Source organism: Anabrus simplex, chromosome 1 (genome assembly GCF_040414725.1).
Source record: "Anabrus simplex isolate iqAnaSimp1 chromosome 1, ASM4041472v1, whole genome shotgun sequence".
Classification (NCBI taxonomy): domain Eukaryota; kingdom Metazoa; phylum Arthropoda; class Insecta; order Orthoptera; family Tettigoniidae; genus Anabrus; species Anabrus simplex.
Genome location: NC_090265.1, coordinates 316442468 through 316469824, shown reverse-complemented (window position 1 = coordinate 316469824; position 27357 = coordinate 316442468). Strand labels below are relative to the sequence as shown.

General features: G+C 37.6%; 1 protein-coding gene across 1 annotated transcript in view; it reads left to right on the top strand.

The window, feature by feature from the left end:
* The window catches only part of LOC136856740 (transmembrane protein 185B), a 54959-nt gene extending 36740 nt beyond the window's left edge, over nt 1-18219 (top strand). Inside the window, exons 4-6 of the mRNA XM_067134822.2 lie at nt 13074-13334; nt 16033-16156; nt 17917-18219. Of these exons, the coding sequence (XP_066990923.1) occupies nt 13074-13334; nt 16033-16156; nt 17917-18161 (630 nt within the window). The 3' untranslated portion in view covers nt 18162-18219. The remainder of the gene's footprint in view (nt 1-13073; nt 13335-16032; nt 16157-17916) is intronic.
* Nucleotides 18220-27357: the final 9138 nt, after the last annotated feature.

Genomic DNA, 27357 nt, shown 5'->3' with positions numbered 1-27357 from the left:
TCTCCCTTGGTAAGTTATTCCAATCCCTAACTCCCCTTCCTATAAACAAATATTTGCCCCAACTTTATCTTCATATTGTGATCTTTCCTACTTTTAAATACACCACTCAAACTTATTCGTCTACTGATGTCATTCCACGCCATCTCGCCACTGACGGCTCGGAACATACCACTTATAATACCAATATATATGATCCGTTATTGGACATTATAAATTTTCCAGCTAACTCATTGCATGTTGCCAGCGTTTTGCCCCAGTGTGCTAAGTTGGGCTTATCAGTTGGTAAATAGCACACCCACCAAGATGCATGGCTAGTGCATACCATGGAGGCCACTGCGTAGGCTACTTGGAGCCACCGGCAGTGCCAATTCACTATGAGAGACTTTGTCTCATTACCAAAAATTGATGCTTCTCTGGCCATTTACTCATTCAGGACAAATATTTCAGGTTCCCTATGGGAATCAACATCTATATCATCTGATGGCCAGGCAGGCATCAATTTTTGGTAATGAGACAAAGTCTCTCATAGGGCATTGGCACTGCCAGTGGCTCCAAGTAGCCTACACAGTGGCCTCCACGGTATGCACTAGCCATGTGCCTTGAAGGGTGTGCTATTTACCAACTGATAAGCCTAACTTAGCACATTAGGGCAAAACGCTGGCAACCAGGAATGAGTTAGCTGGAAAATTTATAATGTCCAATAACGGACCATTTATATTGGTATTATAAATTTACTCATTCTCAATGGGAATCAACATCTATATCAACGTACCACTTAGCCGAGTGGCTCGTCTCCTTTCTCCCAAGTCTTCCCAACCTAAACTTTGCAACATTTTTGTAACGCTACTCTTTTGTTGGAAATCACCCAGAACAAATCGAGCTGCTTTTCTTTGGATTTTGTCTAGTTCTTGAATCAAGTAATCATGGTGAGAGTCCCATACACCGGAACCCTACTCTATTTGGGGTCTTTTCAGAGGCTTATATGCCCTGTCCTTTACATCCTTACTACAACCCCTAAATACCCTCATAACCATGTCCAGAGATCTGTACCCTTTGTTTACAATCATATTTATGTGATTACCCCAATGAAGATATTTCCTTTTATTAACACCTAGGTACTTACAAAGATCCCCAAAGGGAACTTTCACCCCATCAATGCAGTAATTAAAACTGAGAGGACTTATCTATTTGTGCCTTCTGTCAAACCAGTTAGGGTTTAGGAAAGGTTATTCCACTGAAGCTCAACTTGTAGGATTCCAGCATGATATAGCAGTTATCCTTTTTATGTACTGTATATAAGCAAATAAAGGATACAAACTAACATTTTAAAATACTGTATTACACAGCTACAATACCATGTAAATTAGTTTTTAAAAAAGGTTTCTTTTCCTTCATTGGTGACAACTGTGTGCTACACATAGCTTATTCTTAGATCCCATTCTCTCTTTGCATTGTTATTAGTTGGTAATTAATGTATGCATGACGATTGTTTTAGGTTAAAAGTGTATTCATTTTGAACTGTGTCTGTTTTGAGCTTTCTTCTTGCAATCTGTAATACCTATGTCTTCAGTGGATACGATTCCCAGGAAGTATAGTGCGATTGTAGCATTATTTAATAATACTTCCATTACAAAGAGTGGTGTTGGTGTAAGCATTATAAATAGAATTATTCAGCAGCACAAACAGACTGGCTCAATTCACTGAAGAAAAAGTGAAACTGTGCCAGGAAGGGAAAAATTATACCAACTGATGAACGTTTTCTCCTCAGAAGAAGCTAATCAAAGCCCCAGGTTCACTGCTGTGGACTTAGCTCCCGAATTGAGGGTAAAGGGGAGTGAATCTTGATGATCTTAATGTTCATCACGTACTTCTGCCAGCTGGAAGGGAAGCCCACAATCCTGTAAAGAAGCACCTTCTAACAGGAGAAAGTACAGGAAACACCTTTTGTGGGTACATAATCATCAGGATTGGACATGCAACACTTTCAAAAACGTTCTTTTATCTGATGAGAGTCACTCTGAACCGCAGGGCAATGTAGCTGCTGTAGAAGGGAAATGGCACTGTGCTTGCCCCAGCAAATGTAATAGGAGGGTGTGGCATGTAACAGCGAGGATTTCAGACCTTGTACAGGCTGTATGAATAACAGTTGATCACAGGATGGTTAAGACACGAGACCTCAGCGCACTTGATCACAGCCAGATTGTCAGAACCGGACACGTAGGTCACTCCATCTGTGAAGCCATGCAGGCACTGGCCTTTCTAAGGGCCACTGTATCAAGAGTGTACTGTGAGTATGGGGATTCGGACAAAACCACCGCTGTCAGGGTCAACTGTCATGGTGTCGCCGTCGGCTAGCTCGGATTGTTCAAAGAGCCGATAGACAGGTTACAGTGCAATTGATCACTCATCAGTTCAGTGCTGGACAATGACGATGTGTGAGCGGTCATACCATTCAAAACTATCTCCTCGTCATGGGGTACAGAAGCAAGCATCCCACGAGGTACCTCTGCTCAACACCCATCACAAGACACAACTGACATAGGAACACCGCCATTGGATGCTCAAAACATGGAAAAATAAGTCGCCTGGACAGATGAGTGGAGCTACCAGTTGGTATACACCAGTGGCCAGGTACGAGTGTGTCATCAACTATGAGGTAATGGATCCCTCTTGCCTGCAGGGTACAGTTCAGACTAGTGGTGGTGGTGGTGGTGGTGGTGGTGGTGGTGGTGGTATCCTTGTATGGGGACTTCATGTGGGATGAACATCTGACAGCATTCCTCACTGGCGAACGTTACAGGAACCTGCTGGCATAACACGCTTCCCTCTTTGTTTGCCTCCAGCTTTCTGCAGGTGACTTGTACCTATAGCAAGACACTGTTCTAGCCTTTTCCTCAGTGAGCACTCCACTCCAGGATTTCAGCACCATCCTGTTCCCTTACTTGTACAGCTTGCAGGTATCTACTAGTGTTTAATTCTACCATTATAGGGATCTTCAGTGAGTTATGATTTGGTTATTCAGTTGCAACTGGAAAATTAGCCTTGTGTTCAACAGTCTTGTCTGTAATTGTGCCACAGACCTCACAGTACTTTCTCCCTTTTGGATGTCAGAGATGATCATTGAGGTGCCTAAAGCAAGATCAAAACACAGTAGGGAACATCCATGTCTTCTTTAGTTCATAGCCAACCTGTAATTGCTGCTTGTTGTTTGTTTCTCCAATTTGTATTATTTCTCTCTGCACCACTGAGGTTGAATCTAATTCACCTTCTGTCTTCATAATATATACTAGCTGATGTACCCGTGCTTCGCTACGGGATTCTCAGAAAGTCTGACTTCGTGGCTTTCCTAACTGAAGTCAACATAGGTCATTACAAAAACGTCAGTAGGAATGTAATGATTGAAAGCAATGTTATCATATAAAATACTCTATCAATGAAAAAACTCACATTTTCTCATTTTTAACAAATAGTACTATGGTGCCGGTCTAACAGTCTAAAGTTCCAGAACCGAAGTTACAAAGCCGCAGACAGCCGTGACCACTCCTCTGCCATTATTCCGTTAAATATGTACATGCTCATTCCAATCAGTGCCTCAGAGTGGGGATTGAATAACTCGAAGGCTATGATGAAGCAGTGTGTTACGTACCAGTAGTATCAGAAAATTTAGGAACCAGAGGAATGGCATGCTATTCTCCAGCTACTTCCTGCCAATATTCAGAGAGACTGTTACACTCGGTATGATCGGGCAAGTTGGCTGTGTGGTTAGGGGTGCGCAGCCGTGAGCTTGCATCCGGGAGATAGTGGATTCAAACCCCACTGTCAGTAGCCCTGAAGATGTTATTGCGTTGTTTCCCATTTTCACACCAGGCAAATACCTTAATTAAGGCCAAGGCCGCTTCCTTTACACTCTTAGCCCTCTCCTATCCCATCGTCACCATAAGGCCTAACTGTGTCGGTGTGACGTAAGGCAAATTAAAAATAAACTTCGTATGAGCAGTAATCCTATCTATCGGAGATGAATAGCAACAGAAGACACAAAGATCATCACAACAAACAATGGTCAAATTAATGTTATTATTGATAAATTTTATGAGCTTTCTATATTGTAGGCCTTGACATTTAGTTTTCTTTCGACTCTCTGATATTAGGGCGTCTTATAAAACTATTTATAGCATAGACTGTAGTTCCTTATTCTCCGACTTTACATACCGATTTTCATAAAATCCTGTTTACCCATTTTCTCGTGACTCGGCGTTGATATGGACTTAGTAACAACAATTCAAATTCATGAATATCTCTGTGATCATAGCCGCTATGGTAACAATCTATAAGACATAACTGATCAGAAATGAAATGGCGTTTGGCTTTTAGTGCCGGGAGTGTCCGAGGACATGTTCGGCTCGCCAGGTGCAGGTCTTTTGATTTGACACCCGTAGGTGACCTGCGCATCGTGATGAGGATGAAATGATGATGAAGACGACACAGGCACACAGCCCCCGTGCCAGTGAAATTAACCCTTTCACTCCCACTGGGACATATATATCCCGCAAGGTCATCAAGCAATACTATTGGGATTTAATTCAATTATAATAGCACAGGACCGTGTCCCAATGGTTATCTATACATTTGTTAGCTTTAGCATTGCCATAAATTTCCAACAGATGGCACTTGTTCTAAGTTTTATTCATTGAACGGGAGATTGTCAATATGGGTCACTGTTTTCACGCCAGTTCTCAGAGGTTGCATTATTGTGTTCATTGTGTAACACACGCAGGTACTTAGAGCGATAATAAATACCACTTTCTTGCATCTTACATATTATAATATCGGGTTAGTGCAAAGTTATAACTACTTTCTTTACAATGGGACACATATAACCCGTTGGTAGTTTTCATTGGGACATATAGTCCCAGTGGTATTTTATAACCTAGTTTACAAAGTAGCTTTTGTTTATTGTAACTAAGATGACTTCAAAAAGACGGCATTGGGAGGATGTCTTTTCGAATGACGACCAACTGGCAGAGTTTTTAGAGACCAGTACAGAAGATTCAGCATCAAATTTGGACTTTGGCTGTGATGATGATGATGTGGATGTAAATTACGTGCCTATGGACAATGATTCGGTAGGTTTGGATGGTGATACAGCCACAGAAGCAGACGAAAACGACAATGGCAAGGAAAGTTAGACAGGAGCCAATGTCAGTATTTAGCTAATGCTTCTGGAACGCTTGTTGCAAAATGGCAGGATTCTAGAGAAGTGGTGGTACTTAACAACTGCCATATGGCAAAGAAAGTCAAAGTGCTAAAAAAGAAGGAAGATGGAAGTAAGACGTTCCCTGCCCAGAATCAACATCATGCTACAATGAAATTATGGCAGGTGTAAATCTCTCAGATCAGAAATTTGGAACATACGATAGAGAATCTCAAAAGTGATGGAGAAAGGTTTTCTTCAAGGTTCTCACGATGGCCGTTGTCAGTTCTTGGATTTTGTACCAAGAAACCAACCATAAAAAGATTCCGTTGCTGGAGTATATTATTCCCCTTGCAGAACAAATGATGGCTGTTTCCAAAGCAAATGCAACACTAAAAAGGAAGAGGACATCTGGGCGACCTACCTCGGCATCAAAACTGATGTTGAATGTCTTAGATCAGTTGCCGGTGGAAGGCAACACCAGAAGGCGACGTGTGAGGTGCTCAAAGTTGAAGAAAGAAACAGAACCAAAACTCTCTGTACAATGTGTAAGCTCCCTCTGTGCAAGAACTACTTTGCACCTTATCACACTTGATCTGTTGCACCTAATCTAACCTACATGTGAAGTGTTCTAAACCTAATAATTTGATCTTATACATCATCGTTTTAAGTATGGCTATTTAGTATTCTGTGTGCTATATTTTTATTTCATATTCTCATAAATAATGGTATTTGAATAAAGGTTGGCATCTTCCAAAATATACCACTGGGACATATAAATCCCACACAGAAATACCAGTGGGATACATGTCCCACCCCTCTCAGAGGCACAACGTATCAGATATGAATTAGATATTGAAATTGCATACTAATTAGAAGTTCGTTGATCGTCGCCATAAGACCTATCTGAGTCGGTGCGACGTAAAGCCCATAGCAAAAAAAAAAATGTAGTTCGTTGACCAGTAAATGCAAAGAAATAACCTAATTTATGAAAAAATAAAATTGGTAGTGAAAGGGTTAACCAATGCTGGTTAAAATTCCTGACCCTGTCAGGAATCGAACCCGGGGCCCCTGTGACCAAAGGCCATGGAGCCGGACAAATGATCAGAAATTTAATACTATATGACTTTAGTTATGTAGTATTTATCGATACGACCACTTATAACATAATTATTTGGGAATTAACTGTTAGGCCTTCCCCTAAACTACCATTTCACTCAGAGTGAATAAAATTATTTATGATCTAAATTATAGCGACTTATTCCCCGACTTTGCATACCGATTTTCATTAAGATAGGACCACTAATAACATAAATATTTGAGAATTCTATTTTAGGCCTTCCCCTAAACTATCATTTTTCTCAGAGTGAATATAATTATTTATGGCCTAGATTGTAGCGACTTATTCCCCAACTTCTTTTACCGATTCTCGTTAAGCTACAACCATTAGTAACATAAATATTTGAGAATTATATTTTAGGCCTTCCCCTAAACTACCGATTCACTCACCGTGAATAAAATGATTTATAGCCTAGATTATAGCGACTTATTTCCTGACTTTTCATACTGATTTTCATTAAGATATGACCAATAATAGCATAAATATTTGATAATTAAATTTTAGACCTTCCCCTAAACTACCATTTCAGTCAGCGTGAATAAAATTATTTACGGCCTAGATTGTAGCGACTTATTCCCCGACTTTGCATACTGATTTTCATTAAATTCTCTTCAGCCGTTTTCTCGTGATGCGTGTACTGTACATACAGACAGACAGAAATTACAGAAAAGTAAAAAGTGCATTTCGTTATTACTCTGGACACGACTGATACAGAAATACCATCCTTTTTAAATTCTGAGCAATGTACAGATGAAACTCTTATTTTATATATATATTGTACAGTATTTCTATAAATAATCAAAAGTGTTTAAAAAAAAAAGACTTCAGGCATTTATCTTTGGCATATACTGGCAGTGACTTTCGGGAAGTTCCCTGTTGGGTGGGGGTGGTAGAATACATCCACAGTATCCCCTGCTTGTCTTAGCTGGTATTGCACTACCAAAGAAATTTCTCAAAGATCTATTGTAAAATATTTTATCACAGTTCAGCAAAAATGGATGAAGGACAGTTGTGTGCATGTGTGGCAACTGTTAGTTTTTACTTGTATTGTTAATGACAAGAACTCTCATTAAATGTACCAGTTTGTTTTAAATTAAACCATCACAGGAGAGTACACCGCAAGCTCTACATCTGTCTGCTTGTTCATACAAGTTTTAAACCCACATAGTTGTATGTTATTTCACATGGCTTATCAGAAAACTAAAAGAAGTTGCTTACAATAATAACAATGAAATGAATGGAAGAAATATAATTTATAATGTAAACATCATATTCAATTTCAGTTTTTCAGCCAAATACTGGCTATGTAATCCATTCCATTTCCTTTTCACATCCAAAAGTGTGCATCATTCCTGTATAGTATTTGTCACCTACGCTATGTTTAAATACACTTACTGTCTTAAATTTCTATTTTTATATTCCTGGTGTCTTGCGTTGTACATTTCATACCCAGAAATAAGCAGTTTTGTTGTAGTAACGTTCCAGCTGAACTTATGATCACCATTTTGGATTTAACAAGTCAAATCTTTTGCAAACTTTAGCACAATGTCCATACCTTATAACAAAGAAATTTTACAAAAAGGATATTTTGTAATATTCCCCACCATCTGTCATATATTTTATAAAAGTTATATTACAAAAGATCTTTGACAAACTTCTTTGATAGTGTAATACCAGCCTTAAGAGGCAAAAGGTGAAATTCCAAGGGACTCACAGCTTGTTCAATTCTTGTTCATGTCTGATTCCGACCTTTGCCTGTTTTCAACTGATTAGTGTTAGGAGAGATTGGTTGTCCAGTTCTACTTTCTCTCAAAACAGTATCACTGCTTTGCAACAGACTATCCCCCTTTTTTCTTTTTTTTTTTTTTTTTTTTTTTTTTTTTTTTTTTTTTTTTTTTTTTCGTATTGAAAGTCTGTTAAAAGGAAAACAATAAAACTTTGATTTCCACCTACTGAATACATTAAAAGCAATTATAAAATTAGGTTCTCATCCTTATTTTAATGCTTAATTGCTAAAACATAGGACATGTTTCGTTCATATTTTGAACATCTTCAGCTATAAATATTTTTACAAGGTTAAATTGATAACATTGTTCTAGAACTTACATTTATGGTTTGCCATTAACAAACTTATCCATACTAAACTTTAAAAACCTCTTAAATATAAAGCATTTATATATTACGTTGTCTTATTGAAAATAATATGACTATTATTGAGTTTGAAACTTTAAAACCTTATCCTAATATTTAAAATACAATACCTTTAGTTAGTCTCTGTATAAATACATTTACAATCTGTTAAAATGCTGAATGTCTTAAAATGATTTGTTATATGCACATTAAAACATTTTGTTACAACTGGACGTCAACTTTTTTACATGTTGTACCATATGGAATTGAAATCTTAATACACTCTCAAAACAGCTGAGGTTAGGCGTGAATGATATTCTTTTTGTCCATAAAATTGATAATGACAATGCCCATACCTTATAACAAAAAAATTTTACAAAAAGGACATTTTATAATATGCTCCTCCATTACACTGTCATATATTTTATAAAAGTTATATTACAAAAGTTGTGCAGTGAAGTAAATTTGTACAAAGAGTAGTGGCAGGGCTGGCTTGTTAATGACAAGTGACAAGTTGGCTTTATTTGTGCATTCATTGTTTGCATGAGAAGCTTACATTTTTAATAATGTTTGTTTTACAGAAGTGGGGGAGATTTTAAAAATTAATTACGATCAGCAGAAGACAGGAAATAAAAATGTCAACATACTGTGGGATGAATTTAAAGCAGTCATTGAGGAATGTGAAAAAAAAAAATGGTTTGTACCTTTAAAGGTGGTAAGGAATGGTAAAGACCCGCTATATTATAACAGAGAAGTAAAGAAACTAAGAAGGAGGGGCACGTTAGAAAGAAATAGAGTAAGAAATGGTTATGGAAGTAAGGAGAAATTAAAGGAACTTACTAGAAAATTGAATCTATCGAAGAAGACAGCTAAAGATAACATGGTGGCAAGCATACAGTAATTGGAAGTCATACAAATTAAGGTGCAAAATGGAAGGTTATGTATAGGTACTTTAAGGCAGAAACAGGTTCCAATAATGATATTCCAGTAATCATTAATGAACCAGGGAAGTGTGTATGCAATGATCTACAGAAGGCAGAAGCGTTCAGTCAGCAGTATGTAAAGATTGCTGTTTACAAGGATAATGTCCAGATAGAGGAATTGACAAATACTAATGATGTATTGAAATTTACTTACGATAACAGTCATTTACAATACAATACAAAAGTTGAAAACTAGAAAAGCAGCTGGAATTAGTAAGATATATGGGGATATACTAAAGACAATGGGTTGGAATATAGTACCATATCTGAAGTGCTTATTTGATTACTGTTTGCATGAAGGAACTATACAAAATGAATGGAGAGTTAATATATTAGCCCGTGTGTATAAAGGAAAGGGTGATAAACATAAAGTCGAAAATTACAGGCCAGTCAGTTTGGCATGTGTTCCATGTAAGCTTTGGGAAAGCATTCTTTCTGATTATATTAGACATGTTTGTGAACTTAATAATTGGTTTGATAGAAGGCAGTTTGGGTTTAGGAATTGTTATTCCACTGAAGCTCAACTTGTAGGATTCCAGCAAGATATAGCAGATATCCTAGATTCAGGAGGCCAAATGGACTGTATCATGATTCTCCTATCTAAGGCATTTGATAGGGTAGATCATGGGAGACCACTGGCAAAAATGAGTGCAATTGGACTAGGCAGAAGAGTGATAATGGGCGGCTTTATTTCTAGAAAATAGAACTCACTGGATTAGAGTAGATGGAGCATTATCTGATCCTGTAATCATTAAGAGGGGAATTCGTTAAGGCAGTATTATTGGACCTTTATATTTTCATATAGGCTATATATAAATGATATATATGTAAAGAACTGGAAGGCTTTGTGCGGATGGTGTTATACTGTAGAGAGTAATAAATAAGTTACAAGATTGTGAGCAACTGCAAAATGACCTCGATAATGTTGTGAGAAGGACAGCAGGCAGTGCTATGATGGTAAACGGGTTTAAAAGTCAGGTTATGAGTTTCACTAATAGGAAAAGCTCTCAGTTTTAATTACTGCGTAGATGGGGTGAAAGTTATTTATGAGGATCACTGTAAGTACCTAGGTGTTAATATAAGGAAAGATCTTCATTGAGGTAATCACATAAATGGAATTGTAAATAAGGGTTCAGATCTCTCCACATAGTTATGAGAGTGTTTAGGGGTTGTAGTAAGGATGTAAAGGAGAGGGCATATAAGCCTCTGGTAAGACCCCGACTAGAGTATCGTTCCAGTGTATGGGATCCTCTCATCAGAATTACTTCATTTGAGAACTGGGAAAAATCCAAAGAAAAACAGCTTGATTTGTTCTGGGTGATTTCTGACAAAATAGTAGCATTACGAAAATGTTGCAAAATTTGGGCTGGAAAACTTTGGAAGAAAGGAGACGAGCTACTGGACTAAGTGGTACGTGTTTCGAGCTGTCAGTGGATAGATGGTGTGGAATGATATTAGCAGACAAATAAGTTTGAGTGGTGTTTTTAAAAGTAGGAAAGATCACAATAAAGCTAGAATTCAGGAGAACAAATTGTGGCAAATATTAATTTATAAGAAGAAGAGTTAGGGATTGGAATAATTTACCAAGGGAGATATTCAATAAATTTCCCAATTCTGTGCAATCATTTAAGAAAAGACTAGCTAAACAACAGGTAGGTAATCAGCCACCTTGCTGACTGACTTAAATGCAGATCAGTGGTGATTGATTGATTGATTGATTGATTGATTGATTGATTGATTGATTGATTGATTGATTGATTGATTGATTGATTGATTGATTGATTGATTGATTGAAACTATGACAACATTTCATTGAAAATTTCCCACATACTTAGCCACTAGTAACGGACTTAACCATGCAGTGGCCACCCTAAACCTGAACATCATTGCACAGGCATTCATCCAGTCTCCCAAAAATTAACAAGAGGTACTTTTAAAGAACTACAACTTTCTGGCAGAAGTCTAAGGTGAACATTAAAAATGTTACATTTGAAGCCTTATAAGCCTACATCATCAGCGCCCATATAACAGTTTGTAGGGGGGAGGGGGCAGACCTGGGGTACGTAGTATTTTTAATATTTTGAAAGATAAATGGCAACTTGTATTCTGTGCTAGAATAACCCACAGTGTTCCCTGCCTGTTGGTGGGGAACGGTACTATCGCTTCTACGTAATACTGACTTTTAAATCATTTTCTTGAAAGGAAAACACCTGACTAGACTAGATTTTTGCCTTTCCCTGAGAGCTAAAAAGGGGAGGGGGGGCGCCCGCCTTGCCTCCGGATATGGGCGCCCTTGGCCTACATTGCTACACGCCCTAAACAAGGATGATCCTAATCAAAGATGTTAATTCTGTGAGTGGTATGTGATCCAAAGTGAAAGTGATCCTAACTTTTACAAAACAATTTTGTATTCTGATGAAGCATGTTCAGTGGAAGAGTTAACAAACATAATTTTGTGTATTGGGCTTCTGAAAACCCCCAGTTTGTAATTGGGGATGAAATAAATGTTTTTTGTTAGTGATTTAACATTGTACTAACACATCGATGATTTTTGGTGACTTAAGGATGGAAAAGGGCTGGGATTGGAAAGGAAGTGGCCGTGGCCTTAATTAAGGTACAGTCCCAGTATTTGCCTAGTATGAAAATGGGAAACCAAAGAAAATCATCTTCAGGGCTGCTGCCATTGGGGTTCAAATTCTCCATCTCCTGAATGCAACCACACAGCTGTGCGACCCTAACCGCATGGCCAAGTTGGCTCTGTCAAATTAAATGTTCTTGAAATAATGTTAAGGCGAGTATATGCAATAAAAGAGTGATAGGTCCTTATTTTTCTCAGTGGGATCGTGAGTGCAAATAGGTAGCCTACTTTTGAATGTTAAAAGAGGTTTTGATAGAATTAGACAGTAGACCTGTATTTGAAGCAGTACAAAACAATCTTAATGGGCAGCAAAATGGTGTTCCACTGCACTGTGGATTAAACATCTGTGAATCTTTTAATGACAATTTTGAAGTGTGTGTAGGAAGGTGGGGTAAAATCGATGGGCCACTAAGATCACTAGACATCATGCCATGTGACTTTTCAGTGTGGGGTATATTGAAGGTCAAAGTTTCCTCTACAAAGCCACTAAACCTCCAGTGTTTAGGGATTTTATAAACAAGAATGTGAAAACATGTTTGGTAATAATGGGGACTTGGGTGACAAGATATTTTTAGATAACAGTGGAGGCCACTTAGAACTATTTCTAGCCGGGCTGAGTGGCTAAGACGGTTGAGACACTGGCCTTCTGGCCCCAACTTGGCAGGTTCGTCCTGGCTCAGTTTGGTGGTATTTTAAGGTACTCAGATACGTCAGCCTCATCTCGGTAGACATGGCACGTAACAGAACTCCTGCGGGACTAAATTCCGGCACCTCAGCGTCTCCGAAAACCGAAAAGTAGCTAGTGGGACGTAAAGCAAATAACATTATTATTAACTATTTCTATAGGACAACTTGTGCATAAGTTTTTAAACATTATTCATGTCTTAACTATGCTATGCATCTTTCATTAACTGACTTACGCTGCACCCTGTATTTCAATCTCTATTGATATGCACAACTGTAGACAACACAAAGAAATTGTGTAATGATATATTTTGGGATTTGTTTCAGTTGGAGTTGTTCTGCTCTGTGAACATCCTGCAGTTCATCTTTTTAGCCTTGAGGTTGGACGGCTTCATTTCATGGAGCTGGGAAGTTGTGTTCGTTCCATTGTGGATCCTTATGTGTCTTTCCCTGGTTGGAGTTCTTTACACTATAATCTTTGCTGGAATTTTGTTGCGAGCTCCTGAAGTAAATCCTCAGCAGAGAAGAACATCATTCAACTCAGCCTTAGGATACACTTTCCTTGTCATACCAATACTCATATTCCAGGTAACCTATATTAACTTGTTACACACAATTTGAAATAGTTTACTGCATAAGTTTTTCAGACATTTGTCATGTGTTAACACAAGCTTTTCAAAGGTTCTTTGATTGTTTTTCTTTTAAATGAAATGTACATTTTTATTCTCTTTCCCAATTACCTGGGGTCAGCACTTTGTAAAGATTTTTTTTTTTTTTTGCTAGGGGCTTTACGTCGCACCGACACAGATAGGTCTTATGGCGACGATGGGATAGGAAAGGCCTGGGAGTTGGAAGGAAGCGGCCGTGGCCTTAATTAAGGTACAGCCCCAGCATTTGCCTGGTGTGAAAATGGGAAACCACGGAAAACCATCTTCAGGGCTGCCGACAGTGGGATTCGAACCCCCTATCTCCCTGTGAGCTTGCATCCGGGAGATAGGGGGTTCGAATCCCACTGTCGGCAGCCCTGAAGATGGTTTTCCGTGGTTTCCCATTTTCACACCAGGCAAATGCTGGGGCTGTACCTTAATTAAGGCCACGGCCGCTTCCTTCCAACTCCTAGGCCATTCCTATCCCATCGTCGCCATAAGACCTATCTGTGTCGGTGCGACGTAAAGCCCCTAGCAAAAAAAAAAAAAAAAAAAAAAAAAAAATTAAGGTACAGCCCCAGCATTTGCCTGGTGTGAAAATGGGAAACCACGGAAAACCATCTTCAGGGCTGCCGATAGTGGGATTCGAACCTACTATCTCCCGGATGCAAGCTCACAGCCGCGCGCCTCTACGCGCACGGCCAACTCGCCCGGTTTTGTAAAGATTAAGCCCAGTTTTATGACTAGATGCCTTTTCTGATGACAACTGTATGTGGAGGGATGTATTCACTATTGTATGTTTCTGTGGTGGTTTTTTTTTTTTTTTTTTTGCTTTACGTCGCACCGACACTGATAGGTCTTATGGCGACGATGGGACAGGAAAGGGCTAGGAGTGGGAAGAAAGCGGCCGTGGCTTTAATTAAGGTACAGCCCCAGCCAGCATTTGCCTGGTGTGAAAATGGGAAACCACAGAAAACCATTTTCAGGGCTGCCCACAGTGGGGTTCAAACCTACTATCTCCCGAATACTGGATACTGGCCGCACTTAAGCGACTGCAGCTATCAAGCTCGGTAGTGTGATATGTTGTATGTAAACGAAGATGTATATTGAAACAAACATAAACACTCAGCCTCTGAGCTAAAAGAATTAACCAGGTGCAGCTAAAAACCCTAACCTGGCCAGGTATTGAAACAGGGTCCATCTGAACTGAACACCACTAGGCCAAGGAGCTGGGCAAATGTATTCTGTATATACACGAATAGTCTCTTCTTTTTATTTAATGTGGTGAAAAACTGTTGGAATATCAGTATTATTTGCTTCAAAGTTGATACATTGCTCCTGACATACAGAAATCTGGAAGTCTGTATATTTCTACCCACTCTGTTGGTAAATCTGTTCCCACCAGCCGTCACAAGCAAGAAGCATGCCACATACATATTTTGTCATTTGTATGGTGTCAGTTTAATTAGATAGGGGTTCACTGCATTTCAGTAGTATATTAATTTTTAAATTACTTGCTTTTATTTCATCAGACTGTTTCTGGAAAAGCTCAGCTTACTTTTTCTACTCTCAGTATACACTACTGACAGTCCAAAACAAAATCCGTAGCATATTCTTTCGTAGCTCTAAAATCAGAAAAATCAATTTTGATTCTCTTAATCCCACTCTGTTCATATGACCAGAGTTTAAATTCCTAGCTCAGGCTAGATAATTACCTAAGAATAAGATCTAGAACTGCATTGATTCATGTCCATGAAAGGGTACAAGTGAGGGTGGTGGTGATTATTGTTTTAAGAGGAAGTACAACTAGGCAACCCTCCTCTATAAGCAAGACCTTACCTGATCATTGAAATAGTAACTCTGATCTTCAAAAAGCTAACAGCTGTTAGAATCTCTATATTTATTATTCTGGAATTGCTGAAATTATACTTCCCCATTCTATTTTAATATTGGTGCCTATGATTCAGCTGATCTGGGCCAATAATTTCTCTTTCTGCTCACTTCATCCTTGTGCCCTATAATAGCACAACAGTGGAACCGTTCCTTGCATTTCCATTAATAATGTATTTATCACTCTCAGAAACTATACATAGTACAACCTCTTCTTTTGTTTAGTGGGAGTTTGAATTATTAAAATCTGTTTTGTACACATAACCCATTATCAGTTAATAATTATCCTTTCTTCTCCTTTTCTCTCACCCATTCACCTGTTTCTTGTGATTACATTCCATTATTTTTGTTTTATTTCTGTTGCTTTCATAACATACACTCTTTATCGTGACGTCTGCCCTATTCACCCAGAAACTACTTTAAAATGTTGCCGGCCTGAGTGGCTCAGATGGTTGAGGTACTGGTCTTCTGACCCCAACTTGGCAGGTTCAATCCTAGCTCAGTCCAATGGTATTTGAAGGCGCTCAGATATGTCGGCCTCATGTTGGTAGATTTACTGGCATGTAAAAGAACTCCTACGGGACTAAATTCCGGCACCTTGCCATCTCCAAAAACCCTTGAAAGTAGTTAGTGGGATGTAAAAACAATTATTATTATTATTATTATTATTATTATTATTATTATTATTATTATTATTATTATTATTAAATAGAACAGTTGATTTTTAACACGTTTTTGTGTTGTTCCAGGTCTTGTTAGCTAACAAACTAGATGAAGACATTTCCTTGAGCTATATTGGTGTGGTTTCACCTTTGTTTCTCTCGTATAGTACGCTCATCCTCATGTCATTTGGGGCTAAAGGAGGAAATAGATGTAAGTATTTTTTAATATATAATGGAAAAATATTCACCACACTTGAAATAAGTCAAAGACCTTGTTAATAGCAGAAATGTAGTATTTCTCAAATGTATTAGGTGGGTATTTTCCATTGATAAGTATAGTAATGGTCCAAACTCTATTCCAGGGTGGTGGTGGTTGGGGTGGTTATTGTTTTAAGAGGAAGTACAAGTAGGCACCATCCTCTATTAACACTAATTAAAAGCGGGAAAAAATGGAAGGGGTCCAAAACTTCAAAAATTGGCCAATGAAAGACAAATGCCATGAAGGGCGTGAAAATGAAAGACTCCCTAGGCCTTGACTTCTAATCCTGTTGGTAAAGAACAAGAATTGACCAGGGAAGGTCAGATAGGATAGTTGAAAGTGAGAAGCCTCGCACAAGTAATTGGAATCAATGCCAGGACTCAGCTAAGGGCCAACACACGCTCCTAAATTAAGAGCCCTTTCTCTTTAGTCGCCTCTTACAATAGGCAGGGGATACCATGGGTGTTTTTCTACCACAGGGGCTTCTCTATTCCAGGGATGTTCTATAAGTATATGTACTGTGTGTCATTGGAGGAAAGGGCAGTATTCTGGTTACTGTGAACAAAAACACTGATATGAACATGGGGTCAATGCCAAACAGTTGTCATATGGTATCATCATGTCAAACCTGAGTCAAAATGGCAAACTGTCCAGTTGAAGCATACAGGGTCATCGCCACTCAAAGAATCCAAGGCCATCTGCACATGTGCAGGAAAGGTTATACTCAGCTTTTTTGACCAGAAGGGCCCCCTTCTTGTGGGCTTCCTGCAGCATGGGACAACGCTGAATGCACAGTGATACTCACAAATCTTGACCACCCTTTGCAAAGCGATCAGATTGAAACGACCAGGACAGCCGACCCACAGGATTATTCTGCTCCACAACAATGCAAGGCACTGTGCAGCAAACGCAGTCAAGGAGATCTTGCAAACATTCAAATATAAGGTCCTCGGTCACCCTCCATACAGTCCAGACCTGTCTCCCTGTGATTTTGCCATTTTTGATGAGCATCAATAAGGCTCTGAGAGGCAAACGATTCACCTTGGACGACGACTTCAAGCAGTATGTATGGAACTTGTTTACATCGACAGCCCTGGGAACTTTATGAGACGGCCGTTCACCATCTTGCGTTGCAGTGGAACAAGTACCTCAAAAATGATGGACAGTGCTGTACTTTTGAAATAACGGTACAGGTTTTCATTTTATAACCTCTGGCTCATTTCGTTTTTAATGGCCCTCGTATTTCATTTGAGAGAATTAAAAAATATCAAATATATCAAATTCTTTCACCATTTTACACACATATCCAGAAGGGATAAAATTAAATATTTTAGGCCCACTAGAAATTTATAGACATGAATGAATAGATCCTCAACACATGCTCAATGATATTGACAATCAATATTTAAAAACTAAATTAAAACTTTTGCAGCAAGCAACAACAGTATATTTCAGAGATGAGAGAGAGAGAGAGAGAGACATACCCAGTATGTAGTTGACTTAGTGTAGATGTTTTAAATTAATAATACATAGAGCCCTTACTGTTAAATGGAATAGTTTAATATTCATTGGAAACAATTGTGCATGAAGTAGAGCAACAATTGAATACCATCATTTCACCACCTGATGATGGAGCCTAGACTCTGAAACACACTGACACGGCCTACGTAAAACATGGTTATGTTTAAAATAATATTGTATTTTATTTTCAGGGTGGTTTGGTATCCGGAAGGATTTTTGCCACTTCCTATTAAGTTTATGCCCTTTCCTCCAAGAGTATGCCAACATAGCCTACAGTCTGCAGGGCGAAGATGGTTCTCGAGGCCGCAGCCAAAGCCAGCAAGGTGCAGGTGATCTAGGATCATCTACTGCAGACGTCAAACCTGAGAAGAGAGTCAAGAAGACTGAGTTATTAAAACCAGTAGTGCCAGTTATATCTATTGACATGCCAGACTAAAACTTGGATATGAGGGCACTATTGTACACTGAAACAAACCAATGAAGGTGTTCTTGTCAAAATAAAGAGTAAAGGTCCTCTGCAGTTCACGTGATGAGAAATGGAAATATTTCTATCATGTTTCCACCTTTCACTGTCCATTAATCGTACTTTATCTCTGAAAATTTATGGCTTGTTTTGTATAATTTATGGAAAAAATATTCTTCTGGAATGTTTCACTTCTTTTGTTATGTGAACTGCAGATTACTCTGAATATGGCTTTAATATGTACATGCTGTTCATGTCACTAGGTATGGCTGTCTGGGCTTACTATGTGAAATATCACTGAAAGCTTATGTTCAAGTATGTGTCTCAAGTTTGTGAATCTTAAGATTACAAGGAATTTATCTATATAGCATTTCAAAAAGCTGGAAATAAATTTAAATATACATTACTACTTTCATTAGTAAATGTATATCACATTGTTATACTAATCAAATGAAGTTGTTAAACGTTGAAAAAGTAAATATTTTTAATTATGTAAATATCTGTTTTACGATGTATGCTGTCCAGTGAATCTTAAGATAATGTTGAATATTGTATCGTAGCTGTAGTTGAGTGACTGTTGGATGCTAACATGTTACAGAAGTGAATTGAAGGCGGTATATTTATTTGAGACAGTTTTGTCTTTCTGTTTGCAATTGCATAAATATTGGTCATTTAAAAATTTGTAGACAGAAAGCTCTAGCTTTTCTATTTAGTAGTGCTTACTGTATATTAATTTGATGTTCCTTATGCGGTGTTGGTGCTGATTGTCAAAAGAAAACAATATGTACTCAAAATATTATTCAGGGAATGTACAGTAGATTAGAATGTTTTATGTGGCTTCTTACTGCAAAAATTTTGAGGCCTCGATCCATTGCCATTAACTGAAATATCTCTTGCCCAGCCTGGTATTTTAAGCCCTGTTTCTGAACTAGTCATGTTTGACAAACTGTCTCAGATTTGCTTTGTAGGATGACATTATCATAATTCTAGACCTGTGTACTTGCTTTACTGGCATGTTGGATTGCACTGTATGTGATTTCTTTCTACATAAGGATCTCTTTATTTGAAAGGTATGTGTAATCAAGGCTTCTCTGGCAAGGCAGAAGAGGGGAACACATTATTACACAGAATTACTAAGAATTTGTTTGCTGCAATAATATTGCCTAATATCTAATAGATTTCTTTCTTCTCAGATTGAATTAATGAATTTACTCACATTATTCACACACAATTTAAGACAGATGTGGCTATGCAAATTCAGTACAAAAGGCTGACCACAGTGCACCCACTATTGTAGAGAGTATATAAGATATTCATCAGTTTGTATGATATCGAGGATTCAGGTACAGTTAAACAAAAACATATCTGTTGCTAGTGAAAAATGCTAGACACTTGTTCAAAGCTGGTTTTGGTATCTCCATGATGTTGAGCATGCAGTCAGAGGAAGGAGAAGGAAGCTATTGGGGTTGACAAGCTGCGATATTGTTATCATGTCATTGAAATAAGGAAAGCAGTTATTGATCTCATATTCTTATTCTTGACACAAAACCTATAATACTGTTTCCTTATAATGATATGGAAATAAAAATGAGTGAGTTTGATAGAACAGTAATTAAATGCATAATTATGAGGCAAAGAAACCAAGGGGGCCATGTCATGATCTTTAGGTCACAGAAACGCATGTTTTGAATAAATAAATGTAACACTTCAATATGACAACATCGAAGGTCTTTTTAGACATTTGGTGACAATTTCTTTCATTATCATAGGGCATTAAAATCATGATATTTTGAAAAACACAGATATGTAAGGTCTTACACGCATCCTTTCTAGTGACTGAGAAATTCACCTTATTTCACACACACCATCAGGGACTCACAACGGGTGAAAAATTAAAGGCAATTCTAGACTCTATGCTGAGTCAGGCATTGCTTCCACTTATTTGTACTAGGCTCTTCCTTTCCCACCTCCCTTGGTTAACTCAACTACAGAAAGTAATTTCAATGATGGCTGACAGTATAATTCAAAGTTGCCTGTCTTGCAGATCCACAGATAGTGTAGGCCTGTATTTAGGGTATGTGACACCCCTGTGCATTTAAAAATTTGTAGACAGAAAGCTCTAGCTCTAGCTTTTCCGTCCCTTCAATTTTCAGTGTCACTGTTTATTTATAGACTATAAATAATAAGTTATGGAATTAGTTAATATGTACATTTTAAATTGTTTTGGAAGATATCTAAACCAAATACACATTACATAACAAACATAGAAATTAGAAATTTTGAATCCGTTCTGAACACAAAATACATACACAGTAAGCAAGCAGAAAACAATGACTACAGTTTAATGGGTACTATAAAAACATTACTGAAAAAATATAGACACTCTACATTTTAATACTGGATTTGTGAAACTTACACAACTTAGAGAAATGACTTTCTTTTCACCTTTTCAGCTGCAAGTGCATTAACCCCTCAGCGTCGCAGCCATTTAAATAGCTTCCTACCCCGCGGCTGGATGAGATTTCAACTACGCACGACTGAAATACATCGATTCACTTAAAGCGTTACTACAAGTATAAGAATAGCCCGATTTTCACGAAATTTGGAATTCCTTATGACAGAACTATGTATATGCAGATAATTACATAATTGTTTCACATTTCCTTAGTAATTTAGTTCCGTATGGTTGAGTTCGAAGCACTCTTTGAGACAGGGACTCAAGTCACACTCCTGGAAGCAGTACACTGACGTCTTCTTTTCGCCATGTTTTGAACACAGGATACAATGTCTCTGAGGTTTGGATTTCCAGCTCTTGGGTGCTAATTTCCTGATAAAATATCTTTCCTGCAACCTTGGAACTATATTATCTGATGCACGCCGGCCTTGAATATTTCGTTCCCCTCCCTCCCGAGCGTATTATGTAAACAAACCTTTCACCAGCTGAACCTGATAAGGTAATTGCTCAATATTTGCCTCTGTGGCCTGTGTAAGTATTATTAGAGAATTTAGCAATCAGAATTCACCGTTGAAAACTTCTCTTTGACCTGTATATTTATCTATAGTCTCCTACACGAAATTTGCAAGTACTGCTTCCTCCTCATCATCACTCTCATCATTTACCACTGCTACATCACATATTTCATTATCACTGCTACTTATACTGTCACTACTACTTCCGACTAAACTTTCATTTGAATTATACATTTTTTCAAGCACGTTACTGTCAGTCATACCACGGCTAAGCGTGGCGCGTCACACGGACTGATGAAACTGCAGCGAAGCCGAAAGCAGCAGGACGAAACTGAATGAGGGGAATAGCATTTATGACGAAACAAACCAACTCGATACATATTTCAGACGAAAGTTCGAGACATCGTATTTCAAGCGAGATATATACCATGAACAACTTGTTCTCGTATCGTATGACAGAAAGCAGCACTAACTGATGCCTACACAGAGCGCTCGTGGAGAGTTACGAAAATATTACAAGCTGAGAAATAAAGACAAATATAATAAATAAACCGCACTCCCAATGTACAAATAGAGAAAAGAACATCACACAAAAAGACAAACTTCTCAGATCATCATTTCTTTATTTTACTCTGTGGGAAAAAGTGAAGCAAACAGACTTTTAAAAAAGCAAGAGATTAGTGCTCAGACTTATTTGACAAATAATTATCCTTGCAAAAACAACTACATTATAACGATTTTTCAATTCTTATTTACAACGCTGATAAACCCGAAAATGGCTTCTTGGAAACAAAACAATTTGCATATCAGTAACTCCAAAACACTTCGCGCTATAGCCGTAAATGTGAAACCATGTATGGGTCTATACCACGTATAGAGGTCGGCGGCTACGGAAGAAAAGAGGGTCTATACCACATATAGAGGTCGGCGCTGAGGGGTTAATCACTTCCTCAAAATTGAGACTCACTATGATATTTGATTCTTTGGTGAGCATTCCAAGATTGACCAGTTCATCTAGACTCTGTGACATCTGTAGATGATTTTTAACTAGTTTTAAAACTAAGAATGATCTTTCAGCACAGTTTGTTGCTGGAGTATAGCTATAAGTTTTTTTTTGAAGCCAACATCCTGCAGAGAAATAAAAGAGAGGATAACTTATCACCTTTTTAAATTCTTTTAATTATGAATAAGAGTTAGCGTTTAAAATGGATACACTCTTCGCCAAAGTTGCTCTCTATGTCAGATTCATAACAATCTGATCCTATTTATTCTTCAAAAAATTCTGGTTCTACTTCTGACTCAGATGATTCAACAAAAAATCTCTTACGGTTAATTTGGTGGTTTGGTCTTGAAATGTCAGTAGCAGAAGCAAATGGTCAGAGTAAGTTTCTTTTCAGTTAAATCCTTGTAAGCCACAAAAGAGAGTTCAGTTAAAAACATCAACAACAGTGGACATGTCCACATCTTGAGCTTCCAGCTTTTTCATTACCTTGCTGCAGAGTATAATCCCATAAAATAAAAAATATATAAATCAAACCAAACCCCATGGCACTACAGCCCTTGAAGGGCCTTGGCTTACCATGCGACCGCTGCTCAGCCCGAAGGCCTGCAGATTATGAGGTGTCATGTGATCAGCATGACGAATCCTCTTGGCCATTATTCTTGGCTTTCTAGACCGGGGCCGTTATCTCACCGTCAGATAGCTCCTCAATTCTAATCACGTAAGCTGAGTGGACCTCGAACCAGCCCTCAGGTCCAGGTAAAAATCCCTGACCTGGCCAGGAATCGAACCCGGGGCCTCCGGGTAAGAGGCAGGCACGCTACCCCTACACCACGGGGCCAGCGCACAATCCCATACTGATGTCATAAATGTTACCTCAGTACTGTTTAACTTTCTAAGAAGACCTACAGTTTCACATCTGACTTTATCCTTTTCATTTTTTAATATTGTTTTTAATACAGAAAATATTGCTTTCCAATCAGCATTGCAAGCATTTTCATGTGCACCTATCAAGTTCCTGACAGTGATTTCAATGTCATGCTTTCAGAATAAAAAAGAAATGTTTCCTAAATGTTCCATCTTTCTCTAGAATCTGCTAAGCAATTATATAAATTCTGTAATAAATCAAAAAACGTTTTGCAGTTGTACAGCATTTCACTGCAAGTGTTCCAACTAAATTTAGTGAGTGAGCTGAACATGGAATGAACAAAATAAAAGTATTCCTTTCCTTGAGTCTTGTTTGTAAGCCTGAGTATATTCCCGACATGCTGGCTGCATTGTCATATGACTGACGTCTACAATTGTTAAGTTTCAGACCCTGCAGCTCTAGAGAATACAAAATTGCTTCAGAAAGCTTTCTCCAGTATGGCTTGTATTTTTATAAAACATAGAAATTTTTCAACTGAGATGCTATCTTTAATTATATATCTAATGATTATACATAACCGGTCATTATGGAATAAATCTGACGTATAATCTACTATGATAGAAAAATACAAGAAATAATTTCATTAGCAGCTTTTTCACTCTGATTTCCCCATAAGACGTACTGATTCTTCACAAGTTGCTAGTGACAAGTGTGAAGGACATCCTTTTCCAGGGTTACCAAACCGTGCAGTATGCTTAGACAGAAAAGGATCATGCTTCACAATTAGTTCCAAACACATAATGCAATTTCTATTTTTCACAGAGCCAAACACCTCTTCGTCTCCATGAAAAGCCATATCGTAGAAGCTAGTTTCTTAACCACAGAAACAACTCCTTTTTTGCACATTTCTCCTATATGTAACTTCACATTCATGCTGACTGAGTAATTGTTTGTCCATTTTGTTCACCTCATCTCCTTTGTTTTCAGTTTTAACATGCAGTCTCGGTGAGTGTTACAATATTTTCTTGTTCACCTATTTGCATGCCTGCATGGCTCAAATCATTAAAACCAAATGTTGCAATCTAAGATCCATAGCCGAATAATTTGCAAGGGGCACAAAATAATGATCTTTGGCTGGGAGAATAAACAAGATATTCACTGTAACAATTTCTTCATTCACTAAAACCCTTTGGAATGGTTTGTGTTCTCTCAGAATATTACCGCGAGGACTGAAAAAAAAAGTCAGCATCTTTATTTTGATTTATCCCATTTTAAAACAAATAATCCTGAGTCTGGTCTGTGTTTTCCCAATAAAATAGGTTGTTACTAAGGACACAAATAGCTGAATCCACTGTTTTAGAGAGTGTAGAAGTTATGGGTATTATGCATTTTTCCAAATTGTTATTATTGCTTTCACCTGAAGTTTTTGGTATACAGACTTCTCTTCTGCTTTTACCATCAAAATACGAGTCTAATTGAGGTATCTTCTCCAAAATTTTACTCTCTCTCTCTCTGTCTGTCTTTTTCCTTTGGCTTTCTTTCGATACGCAGCACAACTTAACCTAATTCGTCCCTCCATATTCAGAAAAATAAATTACTCACACTAGTTACACAGTGTTATACTGTTAAGTTGTTATTAAAATATTCTACAAAAAATACACGACACTTGATTGAAACTGACTGAAATACACTTTATTTTAATTGTCAAAACAACACACAACCCTGCAGATACAAATTAATGTTACAAGCTATTTATTGTTTTGTTTGTTTTATTCTGTATCTCACAGCATTGCCAATTTTAATGCTTGAAGTTTAACTACCTTGCACTCGCAGGATGCACTATTTTATACATTGTTCAGATTGTTTTGAACAAAAATTTGTATAATTTATGTGATCAAAAACTAAAATCCTTCAGATGAGTGCTGCAACATACAAGTCAAGTATGAAAAATAGAGTGTCGAACAAAAATTAATAATTTTTTCTTTCGCATGCTTAAATACACGCCTGGATAGTGGCATCCGTGGCCAGTTCTTACATGCACAGAGCTATCCTGGTCGATATTTTGAAATAATTTTAAGCTGAAAAATTAAAATAATGCAAGAGTCTGGATCGGATAATCATGTCGCGAGATGTAGACACTGTTTTGAATATGGTACTAGAAGCAAATAATCAAACTCAAAAAAATCTAACTTGCGATGTGCTTCAATTCAGAGATTTTGAGTTGTATTCTCTTTCCAACAAATTGTGAAGAGGCACTAGAAGGAAGAATTTGCATTTCTGATTGTAGCTCATAAGCCAGTCCTGTGGTTTAGGGGTAGCAAGCCTACCTCTTACTTGGAGGTTCTGGGATCGATTCTCATCCAGATCAGGGATTTTTACCTGGATCTGATGGCTGGTTCAAGGTCCATTCAGCCTACATGAGAACCATTGAGGAGCTGTCTGATGGTGAGATAGCGTCCCCGGTGTAGAAACCCAAGAATAGTATCCGAGAGGATTTGTCGCACCTACCACATGGCCTCCAGGCTGAGCAACCATCGTTTGGTAGGCCAAGGCCTATCAGAGCTGTAGTTCATCGTTACATTCTGAATTTCTAAAAGTGAGCCTATTAAAACATATTTGTCAGTTATGTAGTTAGTAATGATTAGCAGTGGGTTGCTTATTTTCCATAATATCTGTCGTAAGTATAATTTTCTGTATTTTAAATTTTATAGAATATCAACGAAAAAGTATTGATTTTTTGTAGCTGTAGACTCACTGTGACCAGTGTATAACTCTTAAATTTCCAACACTTTTTCATAACTTTTACAATATTTATGACCACTATGTGCTGACTTTTGAAATGGTACAGATGAATTTTGACTTTATTAACAAAAGAAAACACTTCTGTTACTAGCATTTAATACTACTTAATTTCAAGAGACTTATTGCAGTGCTTTCACTTGTGCGTAAAATAATCTCTCTTCATAAGCCTTGTTGCATAATGAATTAGGGTTCAGATTTAATAATAATGTTATTTGCTATACATCCCACTAACTACTTTTATGGTTTTTGGAGATGCCGTAATTTAGTCCCACAGGATTTTTTAACTTGGCACTAAGTCTACCAATGTGAGGCTGACATATTTGAGCACCTTCAAATACCACCAGGCTGAGCCAGGATTGAACCTGCCAATTTGGGGTCAAAAGGCCAGCACCTCAACCGTCTGAGCCACTCAGCCCAGCAGGGTTCAGATATGTATGACTTAAAATCTCTGGAATTATGTATACACTTGTACCCTAAAAAAAACCCACCAAAATATGACATAAAGACTAGGAAAGAAATTAAATACTGTCCAAAATTTTCGTAGAAGACTTGTGGCTGACTAGCCAAATTCCTGGCATTCTTTTGTCCTTTCTATTTTGACAATTTACTGCACGCAAAACCCATAACATTTAAACTTCATTTAACCACAAAAATTTCTAGGGGAAAAATCCAAAATCTTTTTATCAATAAAATTCTAGGGTAATGTATGTATTTCGCCAAATGTTGATATATTTATCCGTTTTAGGTCAACCAAAGATCAAATCAGTAGTTTTTAGCTTTTGTGTCTGTTTGTTCCACCATCCCGGGTAAACGGCTGAATAGATTTCAACCAAACTCCATATTTACAGTCTACTCATCCAGGATTAGGTTTTGACATGCATATCATTTAAAAATCGCTGAATAGACTGGAGTTTTATAGGAGGACTAGACGACTTTTTATCAGTTTTCTCTTACACTATTAATTATATGTTGACCAAATTTCATATTTAGAGTCTACTCATTCAGGGGCATGTTCCGATATGCATATCTTTTAAAAATCACTTAACACACTGGGTACAGTATTTATACGAAGACTAGAAGAGATTTTTTCAATTTTCTTTTATACTATTGATTATATCTCGACCAAACTTTTTATTTAGAGTCTACTCATTGAGGAACAGAATTTTATATGCATATCATTTAAAAATCACCAAACAGAAGGAAGGCCAGGAGACGTTTTTTTCAATTTTTTCTTGCATTATTGATTATATTTTGACTAAACTTCATATTGAGAGTCTACGTATCCGATGCAAGTTTCGATATGCATATTATTTAAAAATCACTGAATAGACTGGGGGTTTATTGGAAGACAAGAAGAGGTTTCTTTTCAGTTTCCTCTTATAGTTCATTATATGTAAAATCTGTGGACTATATATGAAACGCTCCTTCACTTTAAGTAATTTTTGTTATGTACATAATATTGCTTACTCTTCAAATGACTGAGAAAAATACTATTTTCTATGGGTTTCATGCTCTGCAGCCAGTGACGG